The sequence below is a fragment of the Squalius cephalus genome (assembly GCF_949319135.1).
Source record: "Squalius cephalus genome assembly, chromosome: 21".
Taxonomy (NCBI): Eukaryota; Metazoa; Chordata; class Actinopteri; order Cypriniformes; family Leuciscidae; genus Squalius; species Squalius cephalus.
This window is the reverse complement of record NC_137142.1, coordinates 23,020,685-23,036,373: the sequence shown is the minus strand read 5'-3', so window position 1 is coordinate 23,036,373 and position 15,689 is coordinate 23,020,685. Positions and strand designations below refer to the sequence as shown.

The following is a 15,689-nucleotide window of genomic DNA, read 5'->3' as shown; positions in this document are numbered from 1 at the left end:
ATGTCAAAAAACCCACAACGGTGGCTAAATAATAATTAGATATCATGTAAACAGATACAACACTTGTTGTCTGATACGGTTGATTCAACTTTTTGACTTATCATGTCTGAGAGTGGTTTCGTCAGAGACCATAGAACTACATAAGTAGATTCCGCATTAGCTGCCGTGTATATGCAGTTCCGCCATATTGGAAAGGTCAAGATCCGTCCGTGTGTGCAATAGGCAGCATTTCGGCCCACTTCCAACCGATTTTCACAAGATTGGGGTTATCATAAACGTCGACCAATTGTGCATGTATGTAGAAGATATAAACTGAGTTTTAGTAAACAATAATAATAATAATAATAATAATAATAATACAGCTGATCAAGGAGTGAGATGAATGAATCTAGCTATCCAAAAACACTCATAATATATTTATTCATTACTCATTCATTACTAAATCATAATAAATAGCAGTATACATTAATATAGTAATCTCTCTCTCTGTGTATAATATAGTTCTCCTTGTTGACCGTTCCAAGATGGCGGCGCAAACGATTAGGCCAACGCGACATCTCCGTGTTAAACTCTATGACGAAGATCGATTTAATGACGTAATAGCTCTTCGCTTCCTCGAAAGTCAAGGAAATCACCGGGGTCACCTTTTTATTCTTAATTTATTTTAAAACACTCCAAATGGCACTTTTCTGTTACTGGAACAGTCATTGGCGTTGTGCTGAATAAAGACCGACAGATGTCTTGCAGCAGGTTTTAGTGACAGGGCGCTTCCAGTGAATGCGCTGGGCGTGTGTGAAGATAACGCAAACGAGTTCTGGATGTGAAAACTGTCAGGAACAGATAAACCTCAGTAACCGTCGACCCCCGGCCTACAATAAGTCAGTCTTTCTACTGACAAAAGTGTCATGCAGTCAAAAGTGAGTCCAGACAATCCACTTTTACAGCTGCTCGATGATTTGCCCGCCTGACTTTATACAGTAAGTTTCGATAGATTATGATTAGTTAAGACTCGTAAACTTCGTTTTGCTCGTCGTTTTCTCCAAATGAATGGGACAATGTTGCGAATGACAAGATTTACAATCGGGAAACTGCAACAGTGTAACATTACCTGCTCTCGGTCAGATACAGTGTATCATTTGGCTAATCGGACATCAAGAACACCGCGGAGAAGTCAATTGGGCAAAAATGGATCATTTGATGTCCTTGCGTTGCCTGTGTATACGAGAAGAAACATGTCCAGGCTCTCATGTCTCAAAACTGGAGGGTTATTTTTACCCAAGAGTATGTGGACACACTCCAGACACACGGTTGCTCTCTATAGCACATCTACAGACTCCAAACAAACCTCAAAGACTGTGGTAAATCAGGAGAGTAAGGTTAAAACCTCAAACACGTTGCCTGTACCCTCAGAAGATGTCAATAAGTTGCTACAGCTGGCGTATCCTCAACGATGGAGACTGACAGGCAAGTCAAATGCTTATGTTCTGTGTTTACTTACATCCGGAGGCTCTTGATTGGTTTTGACAGTTTTCTGAGATTAATCCCTATGTAGAGTTTTACATCCTTTACAAAAATTGACCATGATAAATATACCAGATTGTGGCACTTTTCATTTACTAATAAGAGATACATAAATGTTTGAAGAACATACATTAATTTTCAACGAATTCGCTAGATATTAATTTTGTGAAATAAAATAGACCAATAATCAATTTGTAAACTGTGTATCTTAATTTTTATATCGAAAATATAAAAAGAAAAGAATGTAAATGACTGTCAAAACAAAGGAAATCATCAACAACAACAAAATCCACTTGTGCAAATATATCTTCTGCTAAATGTACCTGATTAATGAATGGATATTTTGTTTGTCACTTATTTTTTACTTTGTGAATGACTTTCTGACTCTCCTCGTAGCTGCCGTGGGCTTTCTGGTGATCGCCAGCTCTGTCACCATGTCTGCGCCATTCTTTCTGGGAAAAGTGATAGACACCATCTACTCTAGCTCCACAGAGGACTTCACCGCCTCCCTTACCTCCCTGTGCTTCATGCTAACCGGTGTCTTCCTCTGTGGAGGCGCTGCAAATGCTGCTCGTGTCTACCTGATGCAAATCTCAGGTGAAGTCTCCACGTGAAATTACAAAGATGCTTTATAGAGAATTTTGTCGTTTTTACCGTTCAAAAGTTTAGGGTCAATAAGATTTTTTTATTTAGTTCTCCTAACTTTTAATCAGCAAAGATGCATTAATAAAGACATTTAGAATTTAAAATAAATGTGGTTCTTTTGAACTTTCTTGAACAGACTACTGAAAATACGGTTGTACAACGGTTTCTACAAAAATATTAAGCATCAGAACTGTTTTCAACATTGATAACAATAAGAAATGTTTCTTGAGCAGGAAATCAGAATTTTATAATGATTTCTGAAGGATCATGTGACACTGAAGACCGGAGAAATTATGCTGAAAATTCAGCTTTGCTGTCACAGGAATCAATTACATTTTAAAATATATTTTAATTTGTAATAATACTTTACAATATTATGTTTTACTGTATTTTTGATCAAATAAATATAGCCTTGGTGAGCACTTCTTTAAAAAAAAAAAAAAAAAAACATCTCATCAACCCCAAACTTTTAAAAGGTAGTCTACGTCTTTATTGAATGCTTACGTCTATTTCTTTACTACATTAATTAGAATCATTCCATGAGATTCATTGAGTTGACCAGCATGCATTACTGTGCTCGTGTTTTAACAAGTCTTTCTCTGCTTTCACAGGGCAACAGATTGTGCGAAACTTGCGCGAAACCCTTTTCTCCTCGATTTTGAAGCAGGAGGTGGGATTCTTTGATAAGACCCGAACGGGTGAGCTCATTAACCGGCTTTCGGCAGACACGGCCATCGTTGGACGCTGTCTCACTGACAACCTGTCTGATGGGCTGCGATCCCTCGCCCAGGCGGGGGCCGGGGTCGGCATGATGGTGAGACGCTTGTGATTGTTTGACATTTTAGCAGCTAATTCTCTTTACGAATATCACATTTCAACTGCACTCATGTGAAACTAGCCGCCATGATTCTGCTTTATATAAAAACATTTAATTCCCATTACTTCCTCATCTGTTTCTAAAACTCATGCATCTATTTTTATCATCACTGACTAATTCAACTCTTTCTCTTTCTCTTTCTCAGTTATATGTGTCACCTAGTCTGGCAGCCTTTGTGCTGATGGTTGTTCCTCCTATTGCCTGCCTGGCTGTAATTTTCGGTAGATTCCTACGATCCATATCAAGACGCACACAGGATGCATTGGCAGAGGCCACACAGGTAAGAGGTCATGTTTCCTTTTAATGGGGTTTTATTGCAGATATGACTAAGCCTTTGGACAGTAATAATTTGACTGCTGAATCATTCATTGCTCTATTGTAAGTGTAATGTAATACATATCCTAGTTGGCAGAAGAGAGGATCAGCAACATCCGGACAGTCCGGGCTTTTGGAAAAGAGCTGACAGAGGTGCAGAAGTACTCAGAAAAGGTTGACCATATTTTTGAACTAGCTAAGAAAGAGGCTGTGCTTTCCGCTGGATTCTATGGAGTGGTGAGATTCATCTTACTTGTGTAGATGTTTAAGTTGTATTGCATGATTATCAGAACTGACTGTTTAAAAGTAGTATTTAATCAGTAAGGCAGTTTAAGATCATTTGTCCAGTCCAGTTCTTCTGCTCTGATGTTTTCATTTCTGTTGCAGACGGGACTGAGTGGAAATATCATCATCCTGAGTGTGTTGTATAAGGGAGGTCTGCTGATGGCCAATGAAGCCATGACCGTTGGGCAGCTCTCTTCTTTCCTAATGTATGCCTTCTGGGTAGGCATCAGCATCGCAGGTGAAGAAGTTAGCTCAGAGCAACACTATATGAATATACACTACTGTTCAAAAGTTTGGGGTCAGTAAGGTTTTTTTTATAGAAACTAATACTTTTATTCATCAAAAGTGACAGTAAAGACATTTATAATTTTACACAATATTAAAATTTTGTTTTAAAAATGCTGTTCTTTTGACCTTACTATTTGTCAAAGAAACTTATTTGTCAAAGTATCACATTTTCCACAAAAAACTTCAACAATGATAATAATAATAAATGTTTCTTGAGCACCAGAATGATTTTTGAAGGACCATGTGACACCAAAATGCAGCTTTGCCTTCATAGGAATAAATGTAGTTTTAAAATATATGAAAAAATTATTAAAAGTTATTTTAAATTTCACAATATTACTGTTTTTACTGTATTTTTGATAAAAATGAATCCATCGTTTTTTAGCATAAGAAACTTCTTTCAAAAATGTTAATAAATCATTTCAACCCCAGATTTTGGAAAGGTAGTTTATGTCCCTCAACATATATAAATTTTCTGATAAACTTTTCAGTTCAGCCATATCCTGGACTTCATTTTCAAATTCCTCATGGGCTGGTTTACATATAATTCACTTAATTTATGTCATTGGGTCCCAAGGCAAGCGTTATAACTTTTGTAGCCAGTGTGCAACATGTAGAAAAGAATAGGTTTCTTTCAACACAGTTCTGTTGGGATTTCCCAACAAAACCGCTCTTGTGGCGGTGGAACACTGGGCCTTATTCATAGGTAGAAACCTGTTTAGCTGTCATTTTTGTTCTGTGTAGAAGTTTTTAAAGTACTCTACAACTTTCTGTGGATTAATTTAAGGTTTCAGCTCATTCTATTCCGAGTTGATGAAGGGACTTGGTGCTGGGACTCGTCTATGGGAACTCTTGGACCGAAAGCCGGAATTTCCCCTCAATGGTAAATAGAATTTCCTTTCTAAATAATGCCTAAAATGCACAATACTTTTATCTTTTCATATGTGAATGGAAGTAACGTAATTATCTTCTTTTTTTTCTTCTTCTTCTTTAGAGGGGCTTGTGTTAAAACCAGAGCAGTTTAAAGGAGAACTGGAGTTTCGCAATGTGTGTTTTGCATACCCAACGAGAAAGGATTCACCCATCTTCCAGGATCTAAGTTTGTCTGTGCCGGCGGGGTCAGTAATGGCAGTAGTGGGATCCAGTGGCTCTGGCAAATCCACACTGGTGTCTTTGTTACTCCGACTGTATGATCCTGATTCAGGTGAGAACTGAAAGTAAGAACATAGTGGAATAATAAGGTAATAATAACTAAGATATGACAGCAGTAAAAATGCAGAGATACATGTGTAGTTTTTATTTAAATGCAGGTGTGGTCACTGTTGATGGCCGTGATGTGCGAGACTTGAATCCTTACTGGCTGAGGAGTCGCATTGGTACTGTAAGCCAGGTAAGAAAGCCACCAGAAGAAAGAATTAGACCATATCCTACCTCCATTTTACTCATTTCTGCGTGTGAATATGTTTTTTGTAGGAGCCGGTTCTTTTTTCCTGTTCCATTGCTGAGAACATCGCTTATGGGGCGACAGACCCAAGTCAGGTCACAGTAGAGGACATCTACAGGGCAGCACAAATAGCCAATGCTCATGACTTCATCCAGGATTTCCCTAAGGGCTATGATACACTGGTAGGAGAGAAGGGGGTACTGCTGTCAGGTAGGAAAAAACCTCCAGTGAAACTCATGTTTGTGACGGGGCAAATCTGTCTGTTTGTAATTCACTTGACAATTAATGCATAACTACACTGATTTGTTGAATGAACAGGAGGACAAAAGCAGAGAGTTGCCATAGCACGAGCCCTGCTGAAGGTAATCTGTCCTCTTTAGGATTAGACTGAATTGTAAATGTTATTTTGTTTACCTTGATCTCATGCTTATTTGATGCTTTTCACAGAATCCCAAAATACTTTTATTGGATGAAGCCACAAGGTGAGATGCTGTTTGATTACTTCAACTTATAATGAACATGTACAGTACTTAAAAATAAATTGATGGATAAATGAGAAGTTTAATAACAATAAATAAAAAAAATTAATAAATAAAAGAATTATAACATTTTTAACATGTGGAGATTTTTTTAATGATTTTCTAAATTCCTAAATGAGTCATACGACTATATATATATATATATATATATATATATATATATATATATATATATACAGTCATGGTCAAAATTGATGGCACCCCTGGTAAATATGATAAAAAATGGCTGTAAAAAATAAATCTGCATTGTTTATCCTTTTGATCTTTCCTTCAAAAAATTGAAATTGGGGGGTAAATCACATTATGAAATAAATGTTTTTCTCCAAAACACGCTGGCCATAATTGTTGGCACCCCTAGAATTTTTTATGAGAAAAATATCTCTGAAGTATATTCCCATTAATATTTGCCTTTTTTAGCACACCAGGGTGACTAGGAACATGAAATTGTCCAGCTATGACTTCTTGTTTCACAGGAGTTTAAATATGAGGAAACACAAAGGCCAAATCCCCTGAATCATCAATCACAATGAGGAAAACCAAAGAATATAGTTCTGATGTGCAGCAAAAGATTGTTGAGCTTCACAAAATAGAAAGTGGCTGTAAAAAAACATCTAAAGAATTGAAAATCCCCATTTTGACCATCAGGGCAATAATTAAGAAGTCATAATCAACTAAAGATGTTACGAATCTGCCAGGAAGTGGATGTGTGTCTATATTGTATTAATGGACGGTGAGGAGGATAGTTTGAGTGGCCAAAGACTCTCCAAGGATCATAGATGGAGAATTACAGAGATTAGTTGAGTCTTGGGGGTCAGAAAGCCTAAAAAAAAATATCAAACAACCCCTACATCACCACATGTTGTTTGGGAGGGTTTCAAGAAAAATCCTCCTCGCTCCTCCAAAAGTAAACTCCAGCATATTCAGTTGTCAGACACGACTGGATCTTCAAAAGGGACCGGATTCTATGGTCAGATGAAACAAAAAAAAGGGCTTTTTGGCAGCAAACCCACCAGATGTGTTTGGTGCAAACAGGGATAAAAAGTACCCCATGCCTACGGTTAAATATACTGCTGAATCTTATATGTTGTGGGCCTATTTATTTGCTGGAGGTCCTGGACATCTTGTTCAGATACATGGTATTATGGTATTATGGATTCCATCAAATACAAACAGATAAAAAATCAAAACCTGACGGCCTCTGCTAGAAATCTTATAATGGGCCGCGGTTGGATCTTCATTCAGGACAACGATCCAAAAAAAACATCAAAATCAACACAAAAATGGGCAACTGAGCACAAAATGAAGCTTCTGCCATGACCGTCCCAGTCCCCTAAACTGAACACTATAGAAAATTAGTGGGCTGAACTGAAGAGGAGAAGCACCAACATGAACTTGTGAATCTGAAGGATCTGGAGAGATTCTGTATGGAGGAATGGTCTCTGATCTCTTGTCAGGTGTTCTCCAAACTCATCAGGCATTATAGAAGAAAACTCAGAGCAGTTATCTTGGCAAAAGGAGGTTGCAAAAAGTATTTAATAACAGGGTGCCAACAATTATGGCCAGCGTGTTTTGGAGAAAAACATTTATTTTATAATGTGATTTACCCCCCACTTTCAATTCTTTTACTTCAATGAAAGGTTAGATTTTTGTGATTTTTTTTTTAATGAAAGATCAAAAGGATAAACAATGCAGATTTATTTTTTACAGCCATTTTTTATCATATTTATCAGGGGTGCCATCAATTTTGACCACCACTGTATCTTTTTGGCTTGTCCCGCCACCATTTTTTCCAACTTTTATAACTTTAAAAGCTAGTTAGCTCTTGCTTTTTAGATATGTCTTTATTCTTTGTCTATATATCATATATATTTTAGTTCATATTTTAGTTAACAATGTATTATTTTAAAAGATGTGTCCTCAGGTTATGTGTAAATCCTTTTACAATCATATCTTTCCATTTTTAAAATAATAGTGAACTACTCCAAAAAACAAACAAACATCATCATGACATCATCCTTTCAGGGTCATTGAAGGACAAGTCAAAGTCTTGACTTTATCATCAACTTGTTTCATTGTGTTTGTCAGTACTGTAATGTACAATCTTTAAAAATCGATATTGTTGCCATGATTTTGTACAGAACCTTAAGCATTGATGGCTTGTGTCATGATGATGAGAATATACTGTATCTGCTCTATATAATTAAGACTTGCCCTGGTCTCTGTTTCAGTGCTCTGGATGCAGAGAATGAGTTTCTGGTACAGGAAGCATTAGAGAGGCTGCTGGACGGTCGCACAGTGTTGATCATCGCTCACCGTCTCTCCACCATCCAGAGCGCAGATTCCGTGGCTGTGCTGGACCAGCACCGCGTGATGGAGATCGGCAGCCATGCCCAACTCCTTGCCAATGACCAGGGGCTCTTCCACAAGCTGATGGAGAAGCAGGCCTTCCTGCAGTCCGAGCAAAAAAAGGCTCTCTACAAATAGGAGAAACAGTCATTTAAAGACAACAAAGAGAGTGCACACATTCAAACATCCTAAAATGCTCTTGATATGTTTTATTGTGTTTTTGGGCACTCTGAAATGACTAAGACTGAAATGTAGCTATTTAGCTTTTGCAGTGTCATAAACTGCCAAGTAACTGGAAACCAGTTGTATACTGATCATTGTTAATTACAATGGCAGACAGTCACAGCGTACATGCTGTGGACATGATTTAATACTCGTCAGAGTTGCAAAAAACACTGCTTTTAAAATAGTTTTATGCTTTCATAGCCCAAGAAAAACATTAATACATTTGAATGGAAAAGCTTGAAAGGGATATGAAGTAGATTTGAAATATGAGACCAAGTTACTTGATGCTACTACTACTTGTAATAAATCATGTCAGTCATTTATTAAGAATCAGGTGATAATCAGTTTATTGAAGTGTACATAGGGCCTTATTCATGATACATGAGCAGAACTCATTTCTGTGTAAAGGATACATAAAACCATTAAAAAAAAGTGAATTCTTGCATTTGATTCAATGGGAAAATTGCCTCAAGAATGATTTATGAACAGTTTACACAAATTAATTCTGTTTATTGCGGGGTAGGGGAATTACAGAAACAATGGTGCTTCTGTCTATTCTTATCGCCTTTGTTAATGACACAGATGTCAATGTATCGTGCCTAAATCATAAACCTCAAAGCTTTTACTGGGATGAAATCCAACTTCAACTTTTTGTCAGTAATGAAGATACTGTTTTAAAAGGCACCTGTTAAAACTATTGTAAAAGAAAAAAGGATATATATTATTGTCTCGGTTGTACTTGAAAACAGACACTATAAGAGAGAGATTTTTACTTGCAGACAATATATATTTATATATGTACCATTAGGACAAGATTAAATCTATACAGAATTTTAGAAGATTTTAATATTTCGTGTGGTAACTTATTAGGTTTCAGTTAGTGAAATGTATGTTTGACTGTTGTTTTTTTATTTTCTATTGTTTTATCTGTACTCTTCTTAATAAATTACATTGAAACATTGAAATTACATTGAAACATTATTTACAACACTGCCATGTCATCGAGAACATTTAAACAACTTGAGTTGCCAAAAGAGGGTGCTGTTGACCCTTGAAAATAAGTTACAAGCTATTCTTGAAACCAAGTGTCAGCAAAAGTGGGTTAAGTAAAAAGGGGGATCTATTATGGAAAATTATTGATGATGCAAGAGACTGTTCAGTCTCCAAAATGGTTATGCTTATTAGTAAGCAACTCGACTTCTACACCTCAGCGATAAAGTGGTTTCATTAATTGCCCTCATTGTGCCCCTCTCTTATCCTCAGAAACTGATCCACAAAGTCTGATTAAGTTCAAGCAGGGAGGTTGTAGCTCAGGCTGTGTTGTAAGCTGCTTACCCTCTGTGACTGTGGCTGTTCCCTTCATCGACTCAACATAAGCTCAAGGGCCAACTATGGCAGGGTATCTGCTTGCAGAGACGGGCCTCTCGAGTAAAGCATGCAGAGCAGCCACACACCTCCCGGCACTGGAAAAAGAAATCATCACTAGGAATCATAATAATTTTTTTTTGTCTTGTTTTCCAGCAAATATATCTATATATCTTATAGCAATATATCTATATATCTTATAACAAGATTTACTTAAAAAGCAAAATAGCACATTAAAGGGATAGTTCCCCTAAAAAATTTAATTTTGTCATCACTTACCCTCAAGTTGTTCCAAACCTGTATAAGTTTCTTTCTTGAACACAAAAGAAGATATTTTGAAAAATGTTGGTAATTAAACAGTTGACAGTTGTCAGTGACTTCCAATGAAATAAATAATAACATGGAAGTCAACGGCTACTGTCAACTGTTTAGTTACCAAAATTTCTTATTTTGCGTTCAACGGAAGAAATAAACCCAAACATGTTTAGAACAACATGTGGATGAGTAAATGATGATGGCATTTTTATTTTTTGGTGAACTATCCCTTTAAGACTTATTTTCAGAACATATAGACTATAGGGTTTAGAGAAAAACGACCACAAAAAAAAAAAAAAGATTGAAAAATATATAAGCACCTAAAAATAACCCACAAATACAAACCTATCGGGTTATCAATTAATTAAATTAAACTGAATAAGCTGACATGAACACCATCTAATTCATTTAGAAAACTGGCTGTAGTTGAGTTGTGAACAGATGGTCCAAATGTCCTCCAGAGTCTAAAATAGAAAATGCAATTCTATAAAAGATCAGACTACCTACCCACAATTCACTTATGACTATTGTAAATATGCTTGTTAGCGGGGGAGGTGTTTTATAACATCACTTGCAACAATAAATCACTTATTAGGCTATATTAACTGCTAAACATACAGTTTAGCTACACATTACAATCACTATTTTGTTTTTTACATTTTGTTGATATAATAATAATAATAGCCTGTTATAACATTATTTTACTTAATTTCACACAATATCTCTTTGGTCCAGATTTCATTTCGGACCTACTTCACCAACACTGCGCAAAGTATATGAGAATAATGAGATAAAATATTGGCAGTGCACAAATCTCTAAACGTATCTTACAATTGACATAGGAAGCATGTGGGAAATGGCTAGAAGCAACATCAACACCGCCCCCACACCATATACAGCTCAAGCTGTGGACTGAAATGACGACTGTCAAACCATAGAAGGACAGTCATGCTCACTACGAACCTAGGGATAGCGGGAGACACGCCGCTTCACTAGGAAGTCACCCCTCGCTTGCCCTGCAAAAGCCTAATATGGTTGAAGGATGGGGAAAACTCCAACTGAACACATATCCTCAATAGTGCGCATGGGGACAAACACGAAGAGTATATAAGGTTTTCATGGGTCAGTCAGTCCGTGACTGGATCCATCAGCGGTTGTGTTCTGCACTGAGCTTCATCAGAGAAAGGTAAGAGAAAAGGATTAAACAAACCCATGTGCTACTAACTAGTGCAGTCACGCGGACTAACAGAAAAAACTTTTAGTCAATGTAAGGCAACTAACGTCAACGTCTACGAGATATAACTAAAGGGTTTGCAATAGGTTGATCGAGCATAAAGAATATTGTATTTTCATAAATTAATCATTGAATGCATTTATAATAGATTATTTGTATATTTTGATTTGTCATTCATATACATTCGTATACTTGACGTGACAGCATGTAAGAATCATATATTAGAAAATTAATATGTATTTAAAAATATGAATAGCCTATTATAAACATCTCTAAGAGTTATATAGATTTATAACAAAAGGTCATAACTAATAATATTACTTTATTACTACTTGATTTATTCATTAATGTTTCCATTTCTATAGCACTTGTTGTACATGGTAAAAAAAAAGTACAGTTTAGTTAGTAACAAATTTTAATTGCTGCTGTAAATTTTAACTAAAATCAAAGTTACAACCTGCAGTCATCACTGGATCATCACTTTTTAACCACTTGGATTTTCATTGCTGATTTATAAAGAAAATTAAGTTAAAAACAAAGACTAGAAGAATCACTTAATTCAATTTAACTTTTTGCACAAGGCTGCACCCAATCCAATATTTCTCAATGTTCAATCCGAGAACACGCAACTATTTTACAAGGTGGTTTCGTATGGATTCATACAATGTGAATTTTTTAGAAGAGTAAGTATGAAGGTCTACCCCTAAACTTAACCATCAGTGGGGGGTAAGCAGAGCGTACAAAAACGTACAAATCTGATCATATGAATTATTCACCACAACGTATAGTTACAATTTGCTATGAGAGTGTGTTATGTCCCTCATTAGAATCCATCAAGATGTGTGACGACGAAGAGACCACCGCCCTGGTGTGCGACAACGGTTCAGGCCTGGTCAAGGCTGGATTTGCTGGTGATGACGCCCCCAGAGCCGTCTTCCCCTCCATCGTTGGTCGCCCCCGTCACCAGGTATGTTGCATTTCGTCATTTTTAAAATAATTAACAAGCTTTAGCTATTGTAACATTTGCAACATTAAAAATACCGTTTTTCTTCTTCCAGGGTGTCATGGTGGGTATGGGTCAGAAGGACTCATACGTAGGAGATGAAGCTCAGAGCAAGAGGGGTATCCTCACTTTGAAGTACCCCATCGAGCACGGTATCATAACCAACTGGGATGATATGGAGAAGATCTGGCACCATACCTTCTACAACGAGCTCCGCGTGGCCCCTGAGGAGCACCCAACTCTTCTGACTGAAGCTCCTCTTAACCCCAAGGCTAACCGTGAGAAGATGACCCAGATCATGTTCGAGACCTTCAACGTCCCAGCCATGTATGTGGCCATTCAGGCTGTGCTGTCCCTGTACGCTTCTGGCCGTACCACTGGTGAGGCAATTATTTTAACACTTAACACTCCCACTAATCATATATTTTGAAGATCTAATTTACAAATAACTTTAAGGGATCTAACGAGCAGTTTTACATATCTGCAAAGAAATGTGCTAATTTCTAAGCCTTTTCTGACCTGTTTTTCTATATTTAAGGTATTGTGCTGGACTCTGGTGATGGTGTGTCCCACAATGTCCCCATCTATGAGGGTTACGCTCTGCCCCACGCCATCATGCGTCTGGATCTGGCTGGTCGGGATCTGACCGACTACCTCATGAAGATCCTGACCGAGCGTGGATATTCTTTCGTCACAACTGGTAGGAAAATGCAATTTTTCTATTTCACAATCATTTCTGTGTTGTTTTCTTCTGTTTACATAAGATTTGTCACAATAACTCATCGAATTTCTTTTCAAATGTGTCTTTCAACTCATATTTGTTGCATTTGTTGAGGGATGCACAATATTTTAGTACCATAATGGTTATTGGCCAAAGTTTTGTTTCTAATTTATCATATAAGTCATTGTTGGATATACACTACCGTTTTTACTACCATACAGTTTTTTTTTAAAGAAATTAATACTTTTATTCAGCAAGAATGCATTAAATTAATCAAAAGTGTCAGTAAATACTTAAAAAATATTACAAAACATTTCTATTTGAAATAAATGATTTTCTTTTGAATTTTAAAGTTTTCAAAGAAAACTGAAAAAAAGTATCAGTTTTCACAAAAATATATAGCAGCACGACGGTTTTCAACATTGCTAATATTACGAAGAATATTTTCTTGAACACCAAATCAGCATATTAGCATATTAGAATGAGTAATGACAATCAGCTGTTCTTTTAAACTGTAGCTGTTTGTTTTGTTTTGATTAAATAAATGCAGCCTTGGTGAGCATAAGAGACATCTTTCAAAAATTCAGACCTACCCCAAACTTTTCCTATACAATTTTTGATTTGTTTTGTTGTAATGTTGGAAACAACTGACTGACTTATACACTCCGTTTACAGCTGAGCGTGAGATTGTCCGTGACATCAAGGAGAAGCTGTGCTACGTGGCTCTGGACTTTGAGAATGAGATGGCCACTGCCGCCTCTTCCTCTTCCCTGGAGAAAAGCTATGAGTTGCCCGACGGCCAGGTCATCACTATTGGTAATGAGCGTTTCCGTTGCCCAGAGACCCTCTTCCAGCCTTCTTTCATTGGTGCGTAAAAACAAACACTATTAAAAAATGCTGCGTTTTTCTATATGGCTTTTAGTTTGATTAATAAGGTGTTTCTGAACAGGTATGGAGTCAGCTGGAATCCATGAGACCGCCTACAACAGCATCATGAAGTGCGACATTGACATCAGGAAGGACCTGTATGCCAACAATGTCTTGTCAGGTGGTACTACCATGTACCCAGGTATTGCTGACCGTATGCAGAAGGAGATCACCGCACTGGCCCCCAGCACAATGAAGATCAAGGTACTGTAATGCATCTGTGGTTATCTTTTAACATGCTCCTGTTCCCTATTGATATAGCAATATGCATCACTGATATGCTCATGTGTCTCCTCATTCTGACAGATCATTGCCCCACCTGAGCGTAAATACTCCGTATGGATCGGTGGCTCCATCCTGGCTTCCCTGTCCACCTTCCAGCAGATGTGGATCACCAAGCAGGAATACGATGAGGCAGGCCCCAGCATTGTCCACCGCAAGTGCTTCTAAATCCAAATCATCTGCATCCGTTTGCTGTGGATCACGCAATAATAGAGAATACTGGACATTCATCATTATGGGACAGCTTTGGTACAGATTTATTTTGTACCCATGTGTTACATACCCTGGATTACCAAGCAGGAACACGATGAGGCAGGCTCCAGCATTGTCCAAATAGACACAATCAAGATCCAGAAAACTGTTATACCGTGTTGTCTATCACAAGACTGTAATCTGTACATAAATAGTCATTAATTTATTAAAGTCCATTATTTGGTTTTTGTGACACGTTTGTGATAATAAATTGTTTGACTTGAAACTGGAAACTTAGGCCCAGTTTTACAGACAGGGCTTAGATTAAGCCAGGATTAGGCTTTTGGTAAAATGAGGGCATTTAAGTAGCTTTTATAAACATACCTTAGAAGAAAAAAACATTACTGGTGTGCATCTTGAGACAAAACAATGGCACTGACATATTTTAATATAGGTCGGTTGAAACAGCTCAAACATGAATTTTAGTCTGTCTGTGAAACTGGGGGTTAGTGATCTAGAGTGTTGCTGAAAAGCAAAAAAGTATGATCTAATTATTTTCAGGAAGCATAGCTGATAAAGTAAGATTCATAGTGCAGTTTGCTTAGTGTACAAAGTATTTAAGTTTACAAAAATCAAAAAGTCATCATATGGTCACACAAAAGTTAATTTAACCCTTCCAATATTCCTGAAAATAGAGAAAGTTGACCTCTTCTGACCTGAATGCAATGAGCTACACCAATCCATCAAAGAGAATAAATAACATATATATATTAAAAGGATTAACGTTTTCAATCACATGCACAGAACTTATTTTAAGATTTCAATTTGCCATGAATGAGTCACAAATCCTAAAACTAAAATGTGCATGTTTCAAAATCCTTGTGGTCAAAAGGGTGATTATTTTATAGGAGGTTTTTGTGGTCTGGTCTGGTTTTTCCAGATAAGCACCATCTTCCATATGTTAATGTGTGAATAGCACACGCAATAAATGATGACAGTATATGGCTTCTTTCTGGCACAAATGTTCACGTGAGTATACTTATCGCAGTGTAACGAGTTTTGTGGTGGTTTAAAATGCTGTTCAAAGGCTATAAACAACAACACGTATAAAAAAATCAATACTTTTAAGACCCCAAACACCTCCTCTGTGAGGTCAAGTTTTAAC

At 37.1% G+C, this 15,689-nt stretch overlaps 2 protein-coding genes across 2 annotated transcripts; both read left to right on the top strand.

The window, feature by feature from the left end:
• Nucleotides 1–573: 573 nt before the first annotated feature.
• abcb10 (ATP-binding cassette, sub-family B (MDR/TAP), member 10) lies at nt 574–9,452 on the top strand. The gene is made up of 13 exons (XM_079855577.1): nt 574–1,464; nt 1,918–2,118; nt 2,778–2,980; nt 3,189–3,323; nt 3,449–3,595; nt 3,746–3,881; nt 4,719–4,814; nt 4,926–5,135; nt 5,242–5,321; nt 5,405–5,585; nt 5,694–5,737; nt 5,823–5,857; nt 8,143–9,452. Exons 1-13 carry the CDS (start codon nt 1,044–1,046, stop codon nt 8,396–8,398), a joined length of 2,145 nt encoding a protein of 714 aa, XP_079711703.1. The 5' UTR covers nt 574–1,043; the 3' UTR covers nt 8,399–9,452.
• A 1,229-nt stretch (nt 9,453–10,681) lies between these two features.
• Nucleotides 10,682–15,658, top strand: acta1b (actin alpha 1, skeletal muscle b). The gene is made up of 7 exons (XM_079855576.1): nt 10,682–11,351; nt 12,227–12,366; nt 12,458–12,782; nt 12,941–13,102; nt 13,799–13,990; nt 14,073–14,254; nt 14,357–15,658. The coding sequence occupies exons 2-7, from the start codon at nt 12,238–12,240 to the stop codon at nt 14,498–14,500; spliced, it is 1,134 nt and encodes a 377-aa protein (XP_079711702.1). The 5' UTR covers nt 10,682–11,351; nt 12,227–12,237; the 3' UTR covers nt 14,501–15,658.
• The last annotated feature ends 31 nt before the right edge of the window (nt 15,659–15,689 follow it).